General features: G+C 42.1%; 1 protein-coding gene across 5 annotated transcripts in view; it reads left to right on the top strand.

The window, feature by feature from the left end:
• The first annotated feature begins 562 nt into the window (after window positions 1-562).
• Window positions 563-18,952, top strand: part of VRK2 (VRK serine/threonine kinase 2) — an 89,419-nt gene continuing 71,029 nt past the window's right edge. For 3 of the 5 annotated variants that reach the window (XM_040993413.1, XM_040993418.1, XM_040993419.1), the window contains exon 1: window positions 4,197-4,655. In XM_040993413.1, the coding sequence (XP_040849347.1) occupies window positions 4,478-4,655 (178 nt within the window). In that variant the 5' untranslated portion in view covers window positions 4,197-4,477. Of the gene's footprint in view, window positions 598-4,196; window positions 4,656-18,952 lie in introns of those variants that run through there. The other 2 variants (XM_040993415.1, XM_040993414.1) reach the window with 2 other exon arrangements.

Genomic DNA, 18,952 nt, shown 5'->3' with positions numbered 1-18,952 from the left:
GGGATACTCAATTAGTAATTAATAGGCTCCGGCCCATATGTTTTTAAGCACTGATATTTTCTCCCCTTCCCCACTCCCCATTCTCCATACTCCTCAGGTTCCTGAGGCCTAGGCGAATTTGCCCAGGGATTTCGAAACTCGTGCTACTTAAAACATGGTGTAAGATCTAAAATCCCAAGTCCATAAAAGCACGTCGTCGTAGTTTCACGCTAGACACATCTGACGGCTCATCCTCCGCCTTGGCTGGATGGTGGCAACACAGGACGCGTTTTGGGTTTGGCCTCTCCAACCTCGGTTCTTCCCCTGGGTATCTGTCTCCAGGGCTTGCACCTGGCGCTGGAAGGAAACCACCAGCTGCGGCCATTTCAAGGCTCCACGTGCTGCAGCGGGGCGGCTGTGCACGCTGAGTCAGGCGCTACTTAAGCAGTCGGCCGGGCTGCAGTGAGTGCTTTGGGCCCCTTCGGAGGGCCGGCCGGCTCCGGCTCAAGGCCCGCCTCCCCGTGGGATTGGAGGCCCGCGGGCCCGCCCGGCCCACCCCTGCAGGAGACCGGCGGGAGGCGGCGCGCTGGGCCCGGGCGGCGAGCACACAGAGGCCGGGTCAGTCTGCTTTTCTACAAGTGGGATCGGAGCAGCAGGGGCGAGCCCGGCAGGTGTGCGTCCCGCCCGCTCGCTCCTTGCCGGGGTCCGCCCGGCGCCGGTAGGCCTTGGGGTGGGCGGCTGCCGTCGGGGCGGAGCGGAGGCGCCTCTGGGCCCAGGCAGGGTTGCTGCCTCCGCGGTTCGTGCCTGATATTTTCCGAGTTCTAAGTGAACAAGTAGAGCCCCAGTGCGCCCGCGGTGGCCGAAAGCGTAGTTGGTGGAGTTGGGCTCAAAGTTTCTCAGCCGCTGCGGGAAGCGAGGTGGCGGGCGAGCCTCGGGCCGGGCTGGCCGGCGGGTCTCCGAGGAGGAGCGGGCGTACCTGGCGCCTGGGCCGCGCCCTCCAGCCCCGGCTCCCCGGCTCCCCGGCTCCCTCGCCCTCTGGCCCCGGCTCCCCGGCTCCCTGGTCCTCTGGCCCCGGCTCCCCGGCTCCCGCGCCCTCTGGCCCCGGCTCCCCGGCTCCCTGGTCCTCTGGCCCCTGGCTCCTGGCTCCCCGGCTCCCTCGCCCTCTGGCCCCGGCTCCCTGGTCCTCTGGCCCCTGGCTCCCGGCTCCCGCGCCCTCTGGCCCCGGCTCCCCGGCTCCCTGGTCCTCTGGCTCCTGGCTCCCCGGCTCCCCGGCTCCCCGGCTCCCGGCCCTCTGGCCCCTGGTTCCCGGCTGAGCGCGCGCGGCCCGCCCGGAGCTCCCGCCTTGGGTACCGGTTTGTCCCGGAAGCTCGAGGGGAGCGCGTCATGGACATCGCTGCTCCGGGCTGGCCCGAGGGAAGGCCCCGCTCTCCCCTCTCCGGCATCTCGTCCCCGGGTCGTGCTTTTCGTGATCACGATCTTGTTCAGGTCCCAAGCAAGATGCCTTTGACTGTACCCAAAATGGTGGTTCTGTAATTTCTAATTGTTGAGAATTTGTGCAGATGTCTAACAGACTGACTTGTATCCAGTGGCTAAGAGGAACTGCTCACGGTTTTTCCTCACTTGGGGGATTTAGCGCATTCGCTGGGCAGGGGCCTCCACCCTTCTGTTGGGTCGGCCTGGGTCTGGAGCGGCACGTAGTGCCTGGCAGCTGAGTTTCTGGGCTCTTCCCCTAACATTGCCCCCAGGTGAAGACATGGGCCACCAGAGGGAAAAGAACTATTAAACCCAGACGAGGAACTTTTGGGAAGGAAATGCGTGTTTGTTTCTAAGGGACTTTCTTAGCAGGGGTTCTGAGTTTGAAGAAGCTCTTTAGGAAGACTTAATCATGGTTGGATTAGCCTCAGGTGTCACAGGGCTGAATGATATGGCTTGATTGGAAGCATTTGGAATGGAGGTGGGAAGGGATGGGAGTGAAAGCAGTTCTGGGTACCTACAGGTGAGGTCTTCCACGGGCTGTGTCTCAGTCTCACCTTGGAGGGCTTGTGAGCTGGATGAAGCTGCTGGTTCTGGAAGGAGATTCATTGGCCTGGCAGTTGGTGAGAAATCCCACCTGCTACCTGCGGCCGTATCCAGTCTTCTTTTGAGATAGTGTGACTTTTTGTAAAAGCCATAGTTCCAGACAGGATCTGTAGTTAGTAACTCCTCTTCTGGGTCTATAAAGGAACCACCACGACCATTTCTGCAAACCTTGGAGAACACATTTTTCTTTTTTATGCTTTTATGGATTTTTAAGAAGCAGAGTTGGAGATGAAGAGCTTCATCCACTAGTTCACTCCTCAGGTGACCTCAGTGGCCAGGGCTGAACCAGGCAGGAGCTGGGAGTGTCATGTTACTCTCCTACGGGGTGGAAAGGCCCAAGGACTTGGGCCATCCTCTGTTGCTTTCCCAGGCCACGAGCAGGGAGCTGGATGGGAAGTGGAGCTGCCAGGATTAGAACCAGTGCCCACATGGGATCCCGGCACATTCAAGGTGAGGACTTTAGCCATTAGGCCACCGTGCTGGGCCCCCAGCAGTACATTATTAAGGTACTTGAATTTTGTGCTTCATAGATTCCAGATAAATGTATTTCATTCTCAATAAGGTTATTTTTTTAAAAGATTATTTGAAAGGGTTGCAGAAAGGGAGAGACGGATTTCTTTATCCACTGGTTCACTTCCCATATGGCCAAAATAAGCCAGTGTTGGGCAAGTCCAGAGTCGGGAGCCAGCAGGTTCCTCTAAGTTTTTCCATGTGGCTCAAGCACTTGCGCCTGGGAAAACAGCAGCAGAGGATGGCTCATTATCGGGGAGCTAGATTGAAAGTGGAGTAGCCAGGACCCGAACTGGTGCCATAGCACAGGCCCCCAAGGTTGATTTTTAACTATGTATATTTGTTTGAAAGGCTGAGTTACAGAGATCGGGAGAGATGCTGATTTACTCCCCGAATGACTGTATTGGCCAGGCCTGGGTCTGACCCAAGCCAAGATGCTGAAACTCCATCCAGATTTTCACATGGGTGCTAAGGGCCCAGGTACTTGGCCCAGCTTCTGCCTTTTCCACAGCCTTTCCGATTGGAAATGGAACAACAGCCTGGACTCGAACCTGTTCTCATATGGGATGTGGGTGTCACAGGTGGTGGCTCATCCCAGGCTTATCCTGCAGTACCACAGTGCTGGTCTTCTTGGCCCAAGCAGGTATTTCTTTATTTCCCCTTAAGAATTTTTTTTTAGCTCCAAGTCTCCAGTAATAAAGTTGACTAGTCTGGAGAAGTGGAGTTACTTGACTGTTTATGGCTGTGCTTTGGCTGTGCAGCAGGAAGCCCAGAAGTGGAGCTGTCTTCACCTTCTTGAGTGTGGGGAAGAGTGGGTAGCCCAGAAACCAGATGGGGCTTGGTTTGCTGAAGTGTGTATCCGTGAAAATCCCTTGCTCCTTGAACTAAAACCCGAGTCCCCGTGTCACGATGTGATGGTGATGATGGGCATTGCCACCGTCTTCCCAGTTCACACCTGTGTTCTTAGTGAGCGTCTTTAACACGACACTGAGTGACAGGAGTATTTGTATGTTCATAAAATTTATTTTCTTATTTGAAGTTTTAACTGTTAAAGTGTCTTCCACATTGTTTATGCATTGTATGTGCTCTTAAGTGATTTATCAATCTACTTGAAAGAATTAGAGCTTTTATTTGTCAGCTCATTCCCCATCTGGCAGCAACTGCCAGTGCTGTGCTGTTCTGGAGCCAGGAGCTGTATGTGGGTCTCACATGTGGATGCAGGCACTCGAGGAAGGACTTGGGCCATCCTCCACTACTTCACCAGGTGCAGTAGCAGGGAGATGGATCAGAAGTGGAGCAGGGGCCCGGCACATTGGCCTAGTGGCTAAAGTCCTCGCCTTGCATGTTCCTGGATCCTTATGGGTGCCGGTTCCAATCCTGGCAGCCCCACTTCTCATCCAGCTCCCTGCTTGTGGCCTGGGAAAGCAGTCAAGGACGGCCCAAAGCTTTGGGACCCTGTACCCATGAGGGATACCCGGAAGAAGTTCCTGGATCCTGGCTTCAGATCGGCATAGCACTGGCTGTTGTGCTCACTTGGGGAGTGAATCATCGGAAGGAAGATCTTCCTCTCTCTCTCCTCCTCTCTGTATATCTGACTTTCCAATAAATAAATAAATTAAAAAAAAAAAAACCAGAAGTGGAACAGCCTGGACTTGAACTGGGGCCCCTAGGCAGTCACTTAACCTGCTGTGCTTTTTGAGACATAATGTTAAATTCAGCACTTTTTTCTCTTAAGATAAGTAGCTCTTCGATTTCAGTCTTGAACTGTATGTAATTTATTTGAAAAGTACTAGGGATTTTTCAACAGAATTGGTGTCAGAATCCTGATTTCTAGGAACTTGGGGCTGTTCTCCACAGAAAACATTTTAGCAAATGTATTTTAACTTAAAAAGAGTTTGTGTTTGTTTTTATGTTTAGTCACTTTATCTCACCTCTTCTGCCAACAGAAGTGATGCCACCAAGAAGAAATGAGAAATATAAACTTCCAGTTCCACTTCCAGAAGGAAAAGTTCTGGATGATACAGAAGGAAAGCAGTGGGTGCTGGGCAAGAAGATCGGCTCTGGAGGATTCGGATTGGTCTATTTAGGTGATGTATCACTGAATGCGCCCAGATAATCTTATTTGACTGTTTTAGACTTATTTGCTGAGGAACACAAATTAGAACTCTAGAGGCAGGCCTTTAGCCTGGTGAGGAAGTCACCAGCATGCCCGAGTGCCTGATCCAGCTTCTTGCTAAAGCTGACCTTGAGGCTCAACAGGAATGGCTCCAGGAGTTGGTCCCTGCTGCACATCTGGCAGATTAGGTTAGAGTTCTTGGCTTCAGTCTTCTCCAGCCTTGCCCCTGGTGGGTATCTCAGGAGTGAGCCAGCTTATGGGTGTTCCCCATGTGTCTGTCTCTCAGAAATATCAAAATATATTCTTCTGAAACCAATTAAAAAATAGATTCATAAGTGTATTTAATCAGATGCATAATGTACTTTATCAATGCATACTTTGTGAATCTTAATACAGTAATAACTAGTAATAAAAGTGTTGGATCATTTTTCATCAGTTTCTCTGAAGAATTCAGCCTTAATAAGTCATCTTTTGCTTGGAAGGAATTAATTTCTCTTTCATGAATTTAGAGTTGTACTAGTTACGTGCCATCCTTGGGATAATTGAGAACATGGACACTCCGATTATTTTGTTCAGCACAGTAAGGAACACTGATTGGGTATGCTTTTACCGTACATTTCAACACTTAAAAACACGTTGAATTTAAGCAGTGAACTCAGCATTATCATAAGTCTGAGTAGATAAAGAGGCAGTATTTGTTATAATACTGATCTTGATGAATAAAATAAAGCAAAATAAGGAAAAGTATCCCTAAGTATAAATTTTCTGCCGTGTGTTGATTAACATCTGTTTTTGGAGTTGAATCAGTTGACAGCAGACTTTCCTTTGGGGAAACCATGGTTTCCTCATTGTATATTTCAAAACAAATGTTTTATGAAGGGTAAAAATCTCCCTCTGATAATACAATTCTAGTTTTAAATGAATTAATGAAACTGCTTATTAATCATCTTGGTGTCAAATATAGTTGGGAAGATGGAATCAACACGGGAGCACAGGCTAAGTAGCAGTTGTCTGAACTTGCTTGGAAAGTGTTGTGATTGTGATTGCTAGACCAAGGGATGCAGATGTAAGTGTTCAGCAGAAATGGAGTGCAAGGCACATATGTAACAAAGATTTTTTAGGAGTCATAATTAAAACTGGTAAATCAGTTGCATTATTAAATACTCAAATAACACTTCTTTAACTTTGTTGGTATTTTAAAAAGTAGAATATTTTACTTCTAGTCTTCAAAATCCAGGGTGTTTCTCGTCTCACTGGCTCATTAGATACAAGTAGTTAGTGACAACATTATAGGGCAGGGGAAAAGCCAAGTGTTTGCTGTCCACATATAGTAGAAGGCCCTGTCCAGTGCAGTATTGGAGGCCTGGCATTACTGAATTCTTTTATGATACAGAGCAGGTCTGTAGAATACAGTCTTGATTCAAGGTCAGAAATGCAGAATTATTTCTGATGTAGTTGTGGATACGACAATTTATTGTCACATTAAAAAAAAATTGAGAGGGGTACAGCAAGAGACTGAGAGTTCTCTTCCACCGAATGGCTCACTCTCCAGGTGGCTGTCGTGGCCAGCTCTTGCACAGGCTGAAGCCAGGAGCTTCTTCCAGGACTTCCATGTGGGTGAAAGGGGCCCAAGCACTTGAATCATTGTTCCCTCCTTTTCCAAGACATACTAGCAGGGAGGTGATCAGAATCAGAGCAGCCAGGGCATGAACCAAGGCACATATGGGATGCCAGTGTTACAGACTGGCATTTCCATGACCACCCAGTGTACCTGTTATCACTTGTAATTTTGGTTTTCTGTTCAAATTGCTTGAGAAATTGCAAAGAATCATAGAAAAGTATTGTTACAGTGATCTCATCCTTTCTAAGAAATGGCAGCATTAATATCAATGAGCAATATATAATTATATAATATATATAATTCTATAATATAATTCTAATATATAATTCTATATAATATATATGTCTAGTGCTACTATGTGCATATTTCAAAAGGTTTGTAGGAAAAGTAGAATTAAACACACATTTGTTTTGGGGCAAAGCGTTTTTTGAAATCTATGCATAGTTTCATACATACATTGTAAAAATCTTGTAAAGACCCCTGCTAGTTAGTACCTCTGTTGCTATGTGGTTACATTTGGGAGAAAAAGTGTATTTGTTCAGGCATGTTTGTCCCTGTTCAAGTGCAGAAAATTTTTGCTGCATTCAGTCTGTCCATGTGGCATTTTTTCACTTACTATTTTCTCATTACCAAAATATTTCTTCTGTAACTTTTCAGAGTTCAGTTTGTTATGCAGCTCTCTCTACTGCTTAAATTTAGAACTTATATAGTAGAAAGATGAGCAAGTGCGCAACATGGGGAAAAGAGTAAAGAAATAAAGCAGCTACTTTGAGGAAAGAGGTGCTTATTCTTATTCTTATAGTATAAGAATATACACATTGTCCCATCAATCATTGATCAGCTTGCTGTTACTAAAGGCAATTTTTACTGAATATTAAAGTTGTAAAACCGAAGCCAGGTGAAATTCCATAGGTTTCAGTCTTGTCACGGTCCAGCTCAGTTCTTTTCAGGTGGTGTTCTCTCCATCCGCTGTTGGCAGCAGGCACTTGATGAGCATCTGCTGCCTGAGGCTGAGAAGGAAGTAGCTGCTCTCTGTGTGCATGTACAACTGTCCTCTAGCTTTGAGATCCATAGGCAAGGCCTTGCAGTAATCGGCAACTCGCAGGGAAGGGGAAGGGGCAAAGAAGTTGGGAATTTACTCTTGGAAAAAATAATGTGTCTGTAGCATGAATAGGAATAGAGGAGGAAAAAGAAGTTTGAATACAAGAACAAAGTCAAAGTTCTTTTTTTGTGTATGAAACAAGTTGGGGGTGGGAGGCTAGGAGAGAGATGGAGTGCAAGAAAAGCAATTGATTTGGAAAGTAGGAAAAATTGCTGTCATTGTACCATCAAAGAAGTGAAAAGTTTCTGAAACTCCAGGGAAAGAATTGAGGATTTTACTTTAATGCTAGCTGCAACAGACTCAAGTAAATAAGGAGGGATTGCATACAGAAGAGCTGGGATTTTAGTGTAAGACAAATCTGACTTGAAACCTGACCTGACTAAACTACTGAGAAACCAACTGGCTTTCACCTTCTTATGAATTCTTTGGTGTCATTGTTTCTGTTCTCTGGAACTGGGTTACTAATCACAATGTAGATTAAATAAGAATGTTTTAGAAGAACGTGAAACTTGATAAGCACATACATATTTTAGCATTTCCCTTCTCATCGTTTGTTGCCATAGTGCACTAGGATGCTGACAGACATCTTCATTGAGAGGATTTTCTAATTATCCCACCATGGATCGTGCTAGATTTAGCCACTAATGTAGTAAAGCTAAGGACATAGCGAGTGTCCACAGGGACTTCATGGTGATATATGCACCTGCCTGTATCTATGAAGGGACCTCAAAGAGTGTGGAGAAAATACCTGTGAGGAAAACAGCTGTGGGAATGGGGTGCTGCTGGCCTTGTGGCATAGTGGGTGGAACCATCACTTGCAGCACTCCCACTTGCATCCCACTCCCAGTGTAGGCTTGGGAGGAACAGGTGAAGATGGCCCAAATATTAGCATGGGAGACCCAGATGAAGTTCCTTCGATTTGTCTGCCCTGGCTATTGTGACCAGTTGGGGTATACTTCCTCTCTCCAACTTTTTCAAATCTTCGAGAAGAACTCTGGATTCAAAAATCTTTTCCACCAAAATAAACTTATCTTTTACTGCCATTTTCCCCAAACTTCTAGAATTACCTTTGAATTTTTATCCCTAATATTTACTTCACTGGGATATGATCAATTTCAACAGTTTTCTTTTAAGCTATATATACATACACATATATATTCTGTTTCATGTATCAAAAGATTGAGTTTCAGAGATCATTCAGATTCCAGAAGAGGCAAATTGTAGGATAAATTGCTAAGTGTCTTTGAAGGCTAATATTATGAGTAAGATATCATTTATTTGTGGAAGTTGCAATTTCTTGAAGCTAAGCATGGGGAGGACCATTTAGCATCTTTGGAGTGTCAAACTCGGAGCAGATGTTCAATGGATTTTTGCCTGACAGGTTGAGATTGATGTTGGGAGACTTGAGTCACAGAAGCCAGTTTTCTCTCTTCGCTTTCTTATTTCTACATGTCAGCCTTAACTGCAGTTTGCAGTCTTACAGAGCAGTATCCTTAGATTGAAAAAGTTGAGACCAGGTGAATTCTGTTATTTAAAAAGATCTATATGCTTTGAGAGTAAATAGGATTATTTCTTATAAAGACAGGCATGTAATTCTGAGCTGCTGAGCTGTAGTGAAGCTTTAAAACCTGATCCCTTATCCATGGGTAAATGTTTAAAGTTCATCTAAGTGACTCGGCCATTTTTTGGATAGATCACGTGGCTAGATGAACCTAATTTTGCTCTTTAGAAACATAGGATCTTTTATGGAGTAGAATTTTTAGAAATGATCAAAGATCAACTTATTGACGAGACACTTGTGAGTTTTTTAGTCCACTATAAATGGATTAGTAATGGATTGATTTCTAAGTCTATTTAATCATGTTCAGAAGAAATCAGTGGTAATGTGAGCCACAATGTCGTGCTACTGGAATGCACTTGGCTTCCTTACACATTGTACTTAAACTTATTTTGGCAGTGTGGTGTAGGGAAGGTTTTGAGACGGCCTATCTTGACGTGGTACAACTTCATGGTGCCGTTCTTAAATGTCAGTAGGTAATTGTACAAATGATACGGTGGGGTTAGAAAGAGGAGAGAAACTGAAGATGAAAGTAATTTGTACTCAGACGATTAGTACATAAATTGATTTCCAGATGATGATGCAGATAAGTGATGCAAGCTGAAGAGAAAGGGATTTCTAGGCATTTGATAAGTTGATGCACTTGCTGCACCTGTAGATAAGAAACATTCTCTAGAAGATGTGTTTTAGAAGTGTTCATTGGCCTATCAGTTGAGAAACCTATTTATATATTTAAGGAAGTTCAGGTTCTTATAAGGCTTAGCCCTTGCTTATCTTTGTCATTCCTTAAAAGTCCAAGCTACTTTTTAACATACTCTCTAATATGAATCTTTATTTTCCACATTTCTACTGGCATGCTCCTATTCCTTAAGGTTTATAATGTTCCCCTTGGGGCCTTGAACTTTGGCTTTGTATCTGCTTTAGTACCTCTTACTGTCTTGTGACTGATGGTGGTCAAGGTGGTTTTAATTTGAAACCCATTGCTATGGGAGAATTTTCTTCATGAAATGAGCTCACCTCTATTGCCACACAATAAAAGAATTCCCAGCTTTTGAGAGCTTCTGGCTCCCTTATGAAATATGGATATACTTCTGCTTCTGAAGTGTTTCATCTTTTTTTCTTTAGATAAGGAAGAGAAATAAATAGTATGAGGTATGTTCATTTTTGTAAGACAGAAATATCTGTTTGTAAAATAAATTAGAAAACCCAGGAACTTTATGGTTCTAAATGAGTTCATGAGAAATTAGCTACTAGGATGATGAAAATTTGTCATCACTTTGTGCTACAAAGATGCTTATGGACTTCATACTGCTTAGATACTTGGTTTTGTGATTAGCGCTTCAGTGTTTAATCCCATAGAGCTCCATTTCATGGAATGAATTTTTTCCTGAACACCATATAGTGTCCTATGTAAAAGTGCTTTTGAAAAAAGGCAATTAGCTGTTATTGCAAGAGAATCATGAAGACATTCATTCTTTGAAAAGAATGGCGTTTAATTAGCCAGGTGGACTCTATCTCCATCTCTGTCTCTCATTCTCCATCCAAGGGAAAAGATTGTGTAGAAAGACATCTATTGAAGGCCAGAAACATCTACAGATGCAATGTGATCCCAAGCAATGAAGCATGTGGCCCTTCATTGGCATTATATGATAACAGGAGGATCTTCTGGCAGAAGAACTCACTTTTGCTGCGTTCTGCATGCTGCCCCTCCAAACCCATCTTTGATTGGCACCTATGCCCTATTGAAACTGGCATCACACCTTCTGAATGGGCATGATGCCAGGCTAGCAGATGGGTATGGGCAAAAGCATGCCAGAAACCCAGTATGTGAATCAAGTTTAAGTATCAGGGGCCCAAACTTCCATCCAGGAATATAAAAACTACAGTCTGCTGAGAGCTTTTTGTGCTTAAGGTTAAAGGACATGCCATTTCTACTGCAGCTTCGAGGTTGGTTAATTTTGAAAGTCAAACAGGAGCCCCTGTGGCTGTGGCAGGCAAAATTCTATCTTTGGTGAATGAGAATTACTACTTCATGTAGGGCAGAGAAAGTATTGTAATGAAGTTTCCAATGAGAGTTACTCTCCTGCAAGTGCCTCCAGCACTTAAGCAGCATGCGTTCAGTGGAGATGAATATTTCCATTCTCCAGCAGAGTCAGGTGCGATCAAAGCCAGATCTGCAACCTGCTGCAGTGAAGAACCCTAAATTTAGAAAGGGCAGGCAAAGTTGGGAAAAACTCCTTGGTGGCAACTCTATTTCACCATGAGCTGATGAGGTTTCACAAAACTACATAAAGGACATGAAGAAAAAATTCGAAATAAAAGCAATTTCAGAGTATTTCAGCCTTAAAGACAAAGATCTTTAACAACAAAGCATGAAGTTTAGTTCCTCCTAATGCAGAAATTCTTACAAATTTTTCAATCAGTAAAAACTTAGGTTACCAAAATGTTATCTAACTTAATACGTAAGTAATGAAACATCCTATTCTTAACAACTATTTCAATGCGTGTCTGTCATGTATATAAACTTTGCTTCTTGAATAATGGATTTTGCATAAAGTTCAGTTCTGAATGTCATTTTCCCTTCTGATTGTCTCACACCCACTGTGGAGCTATCCCCATATCCCTCAAACAGAGGGCACCTTTCCTTGTGATCATGTCTTCTAAATGCTTTTAAATTTATAGAAAGGCTTGTAATACCAGATGTGGCCAAGATAAGCTTTTCGTAATCACCCCATAGCCATTGCTTTTGCTTTTCCACTGTGTAAACTTTATCTATGGAACAGATTCCACGAGACCGTTGTGAATACTTCAACGTATTCAAAACATATAACTGCCACAAATTAAACTAGTAAAACTAAAGCTGGTGCACTGTAACTGCCAAGTAAAACTGGCACGTCCCTCTGTCAGACTGCAGGAGAGTGTGCCATACAGTCCTCGGAAAACACAATTCATCCAGAAGCACTCTTGTCACTTGCTCTGATATTAAACCAGAAAAAGTGACATTAATTAAAGAAGTGACACGAGCCAACAAAGGCAATGAAATCCTAAGCTTTGGCTCCTGTGTGGACCTTAAACCAGACTCTTCCGCTTGGGCAGTATGGCCACAGTCACCTGCCTGCTCTAGTCTTTCCATTCTGAAACATCCGTTTCCAACAGCATATATTTCACATCCAGCATTGGACTAATTAGTCACATTGGTCATCATTGCATAGGCTTCCCAAAATAATAGTGTGGGCGGTATGTGAGATGTACAGTAACTAGAAGGTGGATCTGACACAAAGGCAGGCAGCAGCCAAACAACGGAGAACCTAGGCTTGGTAGTCAGGAAGCCAGGAGGGTCTATTGCTTGAACTTGTGGAGGCAAATGGTGGCTGTGGAGCTTAATGCAAAATCTAATGCAGTAAAGAGGTAAGCAGGGAACTGTGTAGAACTTTTCTTTGTTGCTGTAACACGCCTTTTCATAGTGCTCTGACTACTGCATAACACCACTGTTTACAAGCTACCTTTTCAACAGCCATCCCTCCACGAGACACCCCCACGTTCATACACATTCCATTGTAGACCTCTTACTGCAGTTTCTCAAGAGTGCTTCATTTTCTAATTTTTCAAAAGCAATTTGTCAGATTAACTGTAGAGCTAATCTGCTATGAAAAAATCATTTCTCAACAACTGAACACATTGTACTTTGAGACTTGGAGACCTTTTGTGTATTGTGGGGAGTTGGTGCAGAAGTACCTGTTCATCTCTTCTAAAGTGTATTTTTAAAATTCAAGAAATTAGATATTTAATTCATACACTGTGGGATTTATTGGAAAAAGCCCGTTAACGCATAGAACAAGAAAGGATGATTAAAAGCTGGACATTATGTTAAAAGCATTTTGTGTAGAGTAAGACAATTCTGAGCAGCATTTAAGTGAAGTAAAATTAGTATCAGGTATAAATTTTTGTTGGGGAAAAAGTATGTTGTTTACTGTTAAATGAATTGACTTGTAGGCATGCAACATGCATAAGCAAATCAACTTTCCAGAGAATGTAAACATAACTTAGCAGAAAACAAATTATCTGAATGTCTTTTAATCCAAGTGTGTGAAAGATCTGGTTATGGATTTTGTTCCGAGTCAGAAACTATTGTTACGGTTTCTGGGCACAGGTACTTTGAGATTGGGAATTCTCTATCTGTGTAATTAGTCATGAGGCTTCATATACATCTTTCAGATCAGACAATGGCCTCCCAGAGGCAGCAGTGCTGCAAAGGAGCAAGGAAGGCAGGCTAAGGTTGAAACACACACAGAGGCAAAACAGTGCAGCAAAAAAATCAACATGCTTTGCAAAACCGATCATTGAAAATGTGGCAACGTTCAGGAGGCTGTCTTTAATTTGCAATCCAAGTGAAATGGAGTATTTAAATATGAGAGGCTGTATTATTGAGCCCAGCATGCCTGCTACCACTTGTTTGACTAGCTCAGAATAGAATACTGAGAGGCACAGGCTCAAAGTTAAATGAACATTTATATATTTTAAAATCAAATGAAAGATCCTGAGTAGATTCATGAATTAACACCCCTCCCATCCCTGAACTCTAATCAGCTGGAATTACTTTTAAAGTGTAATTCTATTTAACTTTTGGGAATGATGAATTTGCCTGTTAATAGGGATGCTGCATTTTATCATGAAGATGAAACAAACTGTCTTTTGTTAATTATTCCCCAGAGACGGTGGCCATTTTTCTCTTCTGTGCTTAGTGTGGAGGAAAAGCAGCTTCCTACAAATTTATTTTGAGCCAGAGCGCTCGGAAGCTTCAACATGTGGGAAAGAGACACACAGAGAAAGTAGCTCCCATTTCAAGTCTCCTGAGTGCCAGCTAACGAACCTCTCAGAGGTAACGTTCCCAAAGCCTCGCTGTGGAGGTCATGAACAGGGAACACAGAAAAGTGAAAACGAATAACAGAGCGTCTGGTGCAGTGTGGCAGATCTGTTTAATGTGGCTGTGGCATTCAAGAATTGCAGGGACTAGTTTTTGAAATCTTTGTTAGAAACTTGTTAGAAACTCAGCATTTTCGTCATCAACTACTAGCCACATTCGGTGTGTGCCAAGCCTAGGGGTAAGTGAGCGGTTAATCCTCCTAGCACCTTGCTGATGAAAGTGTTGGGGCCTAAAGAGGCGAAATAATTTGACTCCAGGCGACAGTTTTTAATTGTCTCCATCTGTATTTGAACCCAGGTCTCTCTGCTCCACTAATGAAGGTCCCTTGTCAAAGAACACTTGGAATTCATGGGTGGCCAAGAGAAAATAGTGGCAAATGGTGTGCTTGTGACAAGTTCGTTTCTAAAATAACAGCAAAATATGTAATTGATAGTATTGGCAACTAATTTAAAAAATCTGGAGACGATGTTTATAATGGTGTCATTTTCATTCAGATTGACAACCCAAGGCATGGTGCCTCAGTGATGTTTTTAATATTAAGATCACCAAATCTGTGAAAGAACATCTGATATTTTTAGTAAACTTAATGTTAAGCACTGGAAAAATACATTAAAAAATAGACTGTATCTTAGATCAAGCAACCTTTTATGGAAAAACAAGAAATCAGCTAATAGTGAATATAATCGGAGAGATGTGATACATTCTCATGCTTTTTCAGAAATGAATACATTTTCTAGTTTATGGGGATCTTATACATTAGTTTTGAGTAATAAAGACGTCAAAGGGGCTTCTGTAAAGCCAGATGATAGGAACGTAAGCATCATGTAAAATATTTTTTTTTACAAATAATTGAATTTTTTGACTGTCTTTATTCTGTGTTGGATAATTTAAAGATAAAATGCTCAACAAACTAGGTCTTTTAAGAATGTAGCTCCCCCAACCCCAATCATTTGGATAACTGGAATCTGACTGAAGAATGTAAAGAATGTATACTTGCATAATTTGTGTTCCATACCAAAACATCTTGATCGTAGACCAAGCTCCTTTTTTTTTATAAACAGAAATCATGCAACTCTTTGGGGATATTACAAAGTAGTAATGATTTATTACATACTTAGTTTATTTCATGAAAAAAGTTAGAACATGTTTTAGGTATTTTAGCTTTTTTTTTGTTAATATCAAGAGACACAAATGGCTGCAATGCTGGTTTTTATGCTAGAATTCCTATTGGAGTAGATAAATACTAAGGAAAAGAACAAAAAGCAAGTTCTATTAAATTGAAATACATGTTTTTAATCAGTTCTAGTGATATGGGGTTACTCTGATATCTGTAGAATGTACCAGAATATTGTTGATTATACTTGCTCTTTTTCTATTCAAAGATCATACGTTGCACTTCTTAGATATTCAATGTCAAATATGAAAACTATAATGACACGGTATTAATTGTACAAACCTCAACAGTATTAGAATGTTGGAAAAAATAAAATTGACTATAAATTAACTACACATGGTGGTTCAAGAAATGTGAGAAAAAACAATTATCTAGTGGCCATTTTTATGATGAAAAGGGGAAGAAAATATGCATATACCTCTGACTATCAGAATTTTCAGGAGGGAATTTGTGGAATTAATGTAAACTGAGTACAATATGAAATATTTGTAGATGTTACTGGTTTTTTAGGAGGTAGTTGTGAAAGAAAGTTAATTTTTTAAGTATCATTTTGTTTGAACGATGACTTACAGAAGAGAGACAAAAAACTTTGATCTGCTGGTTTACTCACCAAATGGCTTCAGTGGCCAGGTGAGAGCTGATCTGGACCCAGGAGCTTCTTCCAGGTCTCCCATGTAGGTGCAGGGTCCCAAGGACTTGGGCCATCCTCCCCTGCCTTCCCGGGCCGTAAGCAGGGAGCTGGATGGGACATGCAGCTGAGGCACAAACCACCCAACACACTCATATGGATGCCATTTACTTGCAGTGGGAAGATTAACCTGTTGAGCCAATGTGCCAGCAACCTCTCTCATCCGCCCCACCCCACTCCACCAGAAAAAAATCTGGTGTTTAATTTGCTTATGCTTCATTAATCTTGAAGCACAGTGTGTAGGCTTTCTGGTAAGAATTGACACAGCAGAACAGATTCAGGTGTGCTAATTATGAGCAAGCAATGAAAATCCAAGTCACTATGAAATGACAAAAATCAGTAAACAATGGCTCTGTCATTTGCTCTTTGGATGTTAAGAATACCACTTGAACTAATAAGTCCTATAAAATAGTCCATGATGAAAGAGAAAATTTTCCCTTACTTGAACCAGACTTTTTTTTTTAACATTAAAAAGTTACTTCAAAAAAGTGAGAATGGAGTTCAGGGTCCTTGCATAGTGAGCTTCTAAACCTATAATTCCAGATTTATAGTAATGTTTAGGAAGGGAGAGGAAGGAATATTATTCAGTTGGAAATAATGAAATACTGCTATGGGATCAAAATGGATGAAACTGGAGATGATTGTTACATGAAATAAGTGAGGTGTAGAGGGACAAATAAGACATGTTCCTCATGTGGAAGTTACAAAGAAATAGTTGATCTGAACTTACCATGGTGATTATTAGAGCCGGTAAAGGTGAGGTGAGAGGATGGGGAAAGAATGCATTATTGGGTACCAAAATGCAGTTGGAGGTAAATGGTTCTGGTGTTCTGAGGCATAGTGGACTGACTACACAAGTTCGGGTTTTATGTGCTGCCTGAAAGTACTGAGACAGAGCTGGAAAACACCAGATAAATACGTGGAATTGAATGGCTAATTGCCTATTATGGTTGATGTACACGTCTGCACCCAATAAGGTGTGGTCCCTGGCTGTTGTGCCTATCTGGGGAGTGAACCTGCAGATGGAGGATCCATCTCTGCTCGTCTCTCTGTATAACTGTTTGAAATAAATATTAAAGATATTAGGAAACTTTAAAAATGTTTTGTAATGTTATTACTATGGTAATAGACTTGTGAGCATATGACTGAAAGAACTGCAGGAGACAGATGACTTAAGATAGTAAAATAATTGTGAAATAAAACTAGGTTAGTAAAAATTGAAAATAGTTTTAAGAATTGTAAGTTTAACTGGAATCTTATACTTGTAGGTCACATTTCTAAGTAGACTAATGGACTGGTTTGAAATTACAGGCTTATTTAAACTAAGAAGCTATTGTGTTGTTCAGGCAAGCTGAACATTTAGTATTAATAGCTAAATTATCACAACACAGATATTAAATATAGATATTCGATACAGTCTTTAACAAGTAACTGTCAGAAGAGCAAGGAGAATTCAACAGTCATATGATCTCGAGGACTTTGGATCATAGTACCATTGTGACTGCATAGATCATAAAGTGTTAGAGGGCGAGAGTCAGGTGTTTGCTGTTGGTTGGGATGCCTCCATTGCATTCTCAGGGCCTGTTTTGAGTCCCAGCTCATACAAGCTGTGCAAGGCAGCAGGAGAGACCCTGGTGAAGCTCACGGCTCTTGGTTTTTGCCTGGCCCAGCACCAGCTTTTAAAGGTGTTTGAAGAATGAACCAGGGGATACATGTGTGTGTCTGCTTTTCAAATAAAGTAAATTTTTTTAAATGAGCTAACAAATACCTTACTTAATGATGAAGGCTTAAGGAAGTAAAGTAAAATAAAATTCAATGAGCAGAATGCTGTGGTTTATTTTTACCCTTTAAAAAGGGGGAAAAGATGCTAGCAGTAAATACGTTATTTTAAAACTGGAAATGCTATAAACAATTGAGAAAATTGTGATGGTGTAAGTCTTCACACTGTGTGTAAAACCCCAGTTAAAGAAGTGGGTGCTGTGGCCACGCTATGCTTGTTCAATGTGAGCATTTCTGCTTTGATTTGTTCTACATGTTGGGCTTCGAGCAAGCATCCCATTACTAAAGTGTTTAAAAAACCGTAGCAAATCAGTTTGCCTCAAACAATAAAGTTAAAAATACAATTGAGGCTTATACTGTGGTTTACTGGGTTAAGCCTCCAGCTGCAACACTGGTACCAGTTTGAGTTTCAGCTGCTCCACTTCTGATCCAGCTCCATGCTAATGTACCTGGAAAAGCAGTGAAAGATGGGCCAAGTGCTTAGACCCCTGCAGCATCTGTGGGAGATCTGGAGGAAGTGCCTGGCCTTAACCTGGTTCATTGTTGGTCATTGTGGACATCTGGGGGAGTGAACCAAGAGATGGAGGACCGTCCTGCCCTTCCTTTTCCCTCTGTGTCTCTAACTCTGCCTTTCACATAAATAAGTCTTTAAAAAAAATGCAATTAGTGGGAAAGAATTTTAATTTGGAGAGACCTTAATGATAAAGTGAATAAGTGTCTCACACCATATAATAAAGATTATTTTTATTTTAATCTGCTTAATCGCCATGCAAAGTTTTTTCTGTCAATGACTTGCAATTCGTTGTTGGAAATATCAAGATCCCCTTGCTTGTGTTTTTCCCTTATTGAAACCCTGCTCATTTATCAACCACTTGAAGCTTGTTTTTTTCTTTACATTTTCTACTAGGTTGTGTATTTCCTTCCTGCAACATTGTGGCTTCTACATTGCCACTAGTTGGTTAACTGTGTACCTGTGTCTTATTTTTAGACCTTTATCTATTTGAAAGGCAGAGTTGACAGTGAGATGGGGAGAGGCAGAAAAAAACCGGCTGCAACAGTGAGGGCTAGAGCAGATCAGAGCATGAGTTTCATCTTGGCCTCTGATATGGCTGGTAGTCTCCAAGCCCTTGGTCATCTGTGGCTTTCCCAGGTACAGCAGCAGACAGCTGCATTGGAAGTTGAGCACCTGGGATTTCAACTGACACATGGGATGCCTGAGTGGCAGGCAGTGGGTTAATTTGCTCAACCACAACACAACCCTCATCTATTTTATTGACCATTTCAAAGACATCGCTCTTGATTTCATTTTCTTCCTGTTTTTGGTTTTAAATGTCACTGATTTCCATTAGTTTCTTTTTGATTTTCCTTTCAGACCCTGTGGCACAACACAAATTTAGATATGTTTTTGTTGTCTTATGAATT

The sequence above is a fragment of the Ochotona curzoniae genome, unplaced genomic scaffold, assembly GCF_017591425.1.
Source record: "Ochotona curzoniae isolate NIBS_2020 unplaced genomic scaffold, NIBS_Ocur_1.0 contig_883, whole genome shotgun sequence".
In the NCBI taxonomy this organism is placed as follows: domain Eukaryota; kingdom Metazoa; phylum Chordata; class Mammalia; order Lagomorpha; family Ochotonidae; genus Ochotona; species Ochotona curzoniae.
This window is presented reverse-complemented; position numbering and strand designations above follow the sequence as displayed.